The sequence below is a fragment of the Salvelinus sp. IW2-2015 genome, linkage group LG3 (assembly GCF_002910315.2).
Source record: "Salvelinus sp. IW2-2015 linkage group LG3, ASM291031v2, whole genome shotgun sequence".
Lineage (NCBI taxonomy): Eukaryota > Metazoa > Chordata > Actinopteri > Salmoniformes > Salmonidae > Salvelinus > Salvelinus sp. IW2-2015.
Window position 1 is genome coordinate 9,119,767 of NC_036840.1, and position 6,609 is coordinate 9,126,375.

Sequence of the window (6,609 nt, forward strand, 5' to 3'; positions counted from 1 at the left end):
GTGCTCGGGTGGTTGTTGTCCTTGATGATCTTTATGGCCTCCCTGTGACTCGGGTGGTGTAGGTGTCCTGAAGGGCAGGTAGTTTGCCCTTCAGTGATGCGTTGTGCAGACCTCACTACCCTCTGGAGAGCCTTACGGTTGTGGGCGGAGCAGTTGCCGTACCAGGCAGTGATACAGCCCGACAGGATGCTCTCGATTGTGCATCTGTAGAAGTTTGTGAGTGCTTTTGGTGACAGCCAAATTTCTTCAGCTTCCTGAGGTTGAAGAAGGCGCTGCTGCGCTTCTTCACAACGCTGTCTGTGTGGGTGACCAATTCAGTTTGTCCGTGATGTGTACACCGAGGAACTTAAAACTTACTACCCTCTCCACTACTGTCCCGTCGATGTGGATAGGGGGGTGCTCCTCTGCTGTTTCCTGAAGTCCACAATCATCTCCTTTGTTTTGTTGACGTTGAGTGTGAGGTTATTTTCCTGACACCACACTCCGAGGGCCCTCACCTCCTCCCTGTAGGCCGTCTCGTCGTTGTTAATCAAGCCTACCACTGTAGTGTCGTCCGCAAACTTGATGATTGAGTTGGAGGCGTGCATGGCCACACAGTCGTGGGTGAACAGGGAGTACAGGAGAGGGCTCAAAACGCACCTTGTGGGCCCCAGTGTTGAGGATCAGCGGGGTGGAGATGTTGTTACCTACCCTCACCACCTGGGGGCGGCCCGTCAGGAAGTCAGACCCAGTTGCACAGGGCGGGGTCGAGACCCAGGGTCTCGAGCTTGATGACGAGTTTGGAGGGTACTATGGTGTTAAATGCTGAGCTGTAGTCGATGAACAGCATTCTCACATAGGTATTCCTCTTGTCCAGATGGGTTAGGGCAGTGTGCAGTGTGGTTGCGATTGCGTCGTCTGTGGACCTATTGGGTCGGTAAGCAAATTGGAGTGGGTCTAGGGGTCAGGTAGGGTGGAGGTGATATGGTCCTTGACTAGTCTCTCAAAGCACTTCATGATGACGGAAGGAGTGCTACGGGGCGGTAGTCGTTTAGCTCAGTTACCTTAGCTTTCTTGGGAACAAGAACAATGGTAGCCCTCTTCAAGCATGTGGGAACAGCAGACTGGGATAAGGATTGATTGAATATGTCCGTAAACACACCAGCCAGCTGGTCTGCGCATGCTCTGAGGACGCGGCTGGGAATGCCGTCTGGGCCTGCAGCTTGCGAGGGTTAACACGTTTAAATGTTTTACTCACCTCGGCTGCAGTGAAGGAGAGCCCGCAGGTTTTGGTAGCGGCCGTGTCAGTGGCACTGTATTGTTCTCAAAGCGAGCAAAAAAGTTATTTAATCTGTCTGGGAGCAAGACATCCTGGTCCGCCGACGGGGCTGGTTTTCTTTTTGTAATCCGTGATTGACTGTAGACCCTGCCACATACCTCTTGTGTCTGAGCTGTTGAATTGCGACTCTACTTTGTCTTCTATACTGGCACTTAGCTTGTTTGATTGCCTTGCGGAGGAATAGCTACACTGTTTGTATTCAGTCATGTTTCCGGTCACCTTGCCCTGGTTAAAAGCAGTGGTTAAAAGCAGTGATCATGGCGAGGACGAATTTATTCCAAAACCTGGCCATTTTGTTACATATTCTCAGCTGGAAGATACTCTGCCATCTGCAAAAGAGCACAAAAACATAATGCTGAGACTCAGAACACTGCAAAAGCAAATCAATGTCTAATAAAGTAACCCTGGATGCAGCTAGTCACAACGTTGTCTCAATTGTAACATGATTCCTGTTGTAGCTTGTAGGGAGCCAAGCGCCTTTTACTACATTGTTCATAGCTATAGCTATACTCTCCATGTTATTATGGATTCCCCTAAGCATGGACCACAACAAGACTTATTTTTTGGGTTAAAAATCTGAACCAATCATAAACGTTGCTTGTTTAGATTTGGTCAGGTCCCGACCGACCTTGATTTGGCCCAAACACAGTAGAGCAGGGGTTACCAACGTTTTCACTTAGGTCCCACATCCAGCATTGGGCACAAGCATTGTTCATGACACAACCTGTTCAACGACCCTCTTGTTGTCGGGGAGAGAACATTTTGCAGGTTTAAACGTATTTCCTGCAGTTCTACACATTTTGTCATGGGGTGCAGAGAACAATTCTACAGTTTTTGTCACGACTTCCGCCGAAGTCGGTCCTCTTCCTTGTTCGGCGGCGTTCGGCGGTCGACGTTCACCGTCTTTCTAGCCATCGCCGCTTCCATTTTTCATGTATCCATTTGTTTTGTCTTGTTCCCTGCAACACCTGGTTTTCATTCCCCAATCATCTACATGTATTTATTCCTCTGTTCCCCATCATGTCTTTGTGTAAGATTGTTTGTGTTACGTTGTGTATTGTTGACGCGCCCAGAACTGGCTTGTTTTTCCGTGTTATTTTTCACGAAGATGTTTATTGTTAAACATAATTCTTGTGACTGTTTTGCGCGTTTTGCACTTTTGCCTAAATAAAGTGTGCGCCTGTTCACAAATTCTCTGCTCTCCTGCACCTGACTTTGCTACCAGTACGCACACATCTGACAGTTTTAAAGGTAATTTTCTTATAATTCTATACATTTTGCCATGTGAAATATGTGAAATAGGTATTTAGTTTCGAACAGTTTAGGCTACAGACAAGCGGATTTCTGGACACAAAGTCCTTTTGTTTCTAGGGAAGAGGCTGTGGTGCGCGATGGGCCAAGGACATCCCTGCRGGCCAAACCCTCCCCTAACCCGGACAACGCTAAACCCAGAGAAATAAATATTAAGAAATAAATGACTCTTAATCAGATTTGCCTGTTTTCACAGATAAAGTAAAATGATGCAAATGACTTTGCTCGTGATATGTGTCCTTCAAATGAGAGAACTGTAGCAACAGCCTGAGTGCACTGGACTGATAGATGTAACCATGAGCCATTTAACGCATTATCTGACCGGCACTAGTGCGTCCAAGTCAAAATGGCATGTGCATTCCACAGGTCACTTTTATAAGTGAGTATTCAAAAATAATAATCAAGATTAGGAAAAGTTTTGCGGCACAGCTGGGTGTTCCTCAAGGCACACCAGTGTGCCACGACACTTCGGTTGGGAACCACTGGCCTAGACATCTATGCTTCATTCAGAGTTGGTCTGGTTCGGACCAAACAAATTTGTACTTGTTTCTCCCGGTATAGGGACACCGATCCCGTAGGATAAACGTTGTAAATGACGTATTTTCAACTTTCATTCAGAACCGACAATAAACCTGATTTCAATATCCAGAAAATATGTATTTTCACCTTTAATTCAGAACCTGCAAAAAATCTAACTTTAATGTCTGGAATGTCGTTGCAGGACTCATTCCTACCTGGTGGCTGACATGAAGGGTAGACAGAGGATGAAGGGTAGACAGAGGATGAGGAGTACACTTATTTCCACACAGAGGAAGAATGCAACTGACGTGCATTGCAACGTCATCTCTAACAATACAGTCGGTAAGATATGAAACATTTAAGATCAAAGAAGATCGATAATTTGTCAGAAACTGTCAATCAACTACACAAAATTGTGAGCGAGAACAAGGAAAAGATAACGTTCCTAGAGAATTAGTTGAAGAAAATGCAATCCAAAAATAATGAGCTGTGTGAGAATGTAGCTGAACTTCAAAGGTACTCTCGCAGGTGGAATCTGAAAATCCAAGGTGTAAAAGAGGTAGAGGTAGAGGATATTAGAGAAGTAGTCATTAATATCCTGGGAAAAGTGGCACCATGCATCAAAGACAGGCAAAGAGACGTGATTGATGTGGTACATCGACTTGGGAAACGAAGATCTGATGGACCCCCTCGCAATATCATCTTGCGCTTAACTATGCGCCATTACATGGACATCATATGGAAAATGGCCAAGGGGAACAAGTTTCTGGACGAGAAGAAACTCCGCATCAAAGAAGCTCTGATACCGCAGGATCAGGCTGCCAGAGAGAAACTGTGGCCGCTTATACAGAAGGCGCGACAAGAGGGAAAGAAGGCGGGGTTCAAGGGCCCACACGCGTTTATCGAAGGAAGAATGATTACTGGGTAACTCTGTTGACATTAACCAAATTGGAACTGTGAGAACTACCATGAGTACAGTTAATATACTGCCACGAATAAATGTACCGTTCGAACACTTGCCAAAGAAAAGGAAGTAAATAGATTTGTTATTGTGTTAACCACCACTACCTCGGCTAAGCGTAGTTTTCCGTCGGAGTAATCCTCTCAAGGTTCACTGTTTGTTTTATTGTTCACATTAATAATTGTTATCTAATTTGTGTTCTTTCTTTTTTAATGCAGGAGTTCGTTTTCAATTCACTCAATAGCGTTAGTCTGAATGCTAGGGGTTTGAGAAATCCCACAAAAAGGAAAGCTTTATTTTTATACTGTAAACGCAGTAACGCATATTTTGTTATTCGGGTGAAAGTGATTTGAAATTTTGGAAAGCACAATGGGGAGATGTGGCCTATTTCAGTCATGGATCAAATCATTCTGCTGGTGTTTTGACACTTATTAACAAGTTTAAAGGTGACATTCTAGAATCCACATCTTCACAAGACAGCAGATTGGTCAAATCAAATCAAATCAAATGTATTTATATAGCCCTTCGTACATCAGTTGATATCTCAAAGTGCTGTACAGAAACCCAGCCTAAAACCCCAAACAGCAAGCAATGCAGGTGTAGAAGCACGGTGGCTAGGAAAAACTCCCTAGACAGGGCCAAAACCTAGGAAGAAACCTAGAGAGGAACCAGGCTATGAGGGGGGCCAGTCCTCTTCTGGCTGTGCCGGGTGGAGATTATAACAGAACATGGCAAGATGTTCAAATGTTTATAAATGACCAGCATGGTCAATAATAATAATGACAGTAGTTGTCGAGGGTGCAGCAAGTCAGCACCTCAGGAGTAAATTTACATTTACATTTAAGTCATTTAGCAGACGCTTATCCAGAGCGACTTACAAATTGGTGCATTCACCTTATGACATCCAGGAGACGGCCACTTTACAATAGTGCATCTAAATCTTTAAGGGGGGGGGTGAGAAGGATTACTTTATCCTATCCTAGGTAAATGTCAGTTGGCTTTTCATAGCCGATCATTAAGAGTATCTCTACCGCTCCTGAATTGAAAACAGCAGGTCTGGGACAGGTAGCACATCCGGTGAACAGGTCAGGGTTCAATAGCCGCAGGCAGAACAGTTGAAACTGGAGCAGCAGCACGGCCAGGTGGACTGGGGACAGCAAGCAGTCATCATGCCAGGTAGTGGTCCTAGGGCTCAGGTCCTCCGAGAGAGAGAGAGAAAGAGAGAATAGGAGAGAGCATACTTAAATTCACACAGGACACCGGATAAGACAGGAGAAGTACTCCAGATATAACAAACTAACCCTAGCCCCCCGACACATAAACTACTGCAGCATAAATACTGGAGGCTGAGACAGGAGGGTCAGGAGACACTGTGCCCATCCGATGATACCCCCGGACAGGGCCAAACAGGAAGGATATAAACCCCACCCACTTTGCCAAAGCACAGCCCCCACACCACTAGAGGATATCTTCAACCACCAACTTACCATCCCGAGACAAGGCCGAGTATAGCCCACAAAGATCTCCGCCACGGCACAACCCAAGGGGGGCGCCAACCCAGACAGGAAGATCACGTCAGTGACTCAACCCACTCAAGTGACGCACCCCTCTAGACGGCATGAAAGAACACCAGTAAGCCAGTGACTCAGCCCCTGTAATAGAGTTAGAGGCAGAGAATCCCAGTGGAGAGAGGGGAACCGGCCAGGCAGAGACAGCAAGGGCGGTTCGTTGCTCCAGAGCCTTTCCGTTCACCTTCACATCCTGGGCCAGACTAATCATATGACCCACTGAAGAGATGAGTCTTCAGTAAAGACTTAAAGGTTGAGACCGAGACTGCGTCTCTCACATGGGTAGGCAGACCATTCCATAAAAATTGAGCTCTATAGGAGAAATCCCTGCCTCCAGCTGTTTGCTTAGAAATTCTAGGGACAATTAGGAGGCCTTCGTCTTGTGACCGTAGCGTACGTGTAGGTATGTACGGCAGGACCAAATCTGAAAGATAGGTAGGAGCAAGCCCATGTAATGCTTTGTAGGTTAGCAGTAAAACCTTGAAATCAGCCCTTGCCTTAACAGGAATCCAGTGTAGGGAGGCTAGCACTGGAGTAATATGATCAAACAAATGTGGTTCTAGTCAGGATTCTAGCAGCCGTATTTAGCACTAACTGAAGTTTATTTCGTGCTTTATCTGGGTAGCCAGAAAGTAGAGAATTGCAGTAGTCTAACCTAGAAGTAACAAAAGCATGGATACATTTCTCTGCATAATTTTTGGACCGAATGTTTCTGATTTTTGCAATGTTACTTAGATGGAAAAAAGCTGTCCTTGAAACAGTCTTGATATGTTCGTCAAAAGAGAGATCAGTGTCCAGAGTAACGCCGAGGTCCTTCACAGTTTATTTGAGACGACTGTACAACCATCAAGATTAATTGTCAGATTCAAAGAAGATATCTTTGTTTCTTGGGACCTAGAACAAGCATCTCTGTTTTGTCCGAGTTTAAAAGT

General features: G+C 45.5%; 1 protein-coding gene across 1 annotated transcript in view; it reads right to left on the reverse strand.

Annotated features, from left to right (window-relative positions):
• LOC111956027 (B-cell receptor-associated protein 29-like) overlaps positions 1–3,475 on the reverse strand; it is a 9,219-nt gene extending 5,744 nt beyond the window's left edge. Inside the window, exons 1-2 of the mRNA XM_070434383.1 lie at positions 3,364–3,475; positions 1,589–1,647 (exon numbers count right to left, since the gene is read on the reverse strand). Of these exons, the coding sequence (XP_070290484.1) occupies positions 1,589–1,647; positions 3,364–3,473 (169 nt within the window). The 5' untranslated portion in view covers positions 3,474–3,475. The remainder of the gene's footprint in view (positions 1–1,588; positions 1,648–3,363) is intronic.
• Between the last annotated feature and the right edge of the window lie 3,134 nt (positions 3,476–6,609).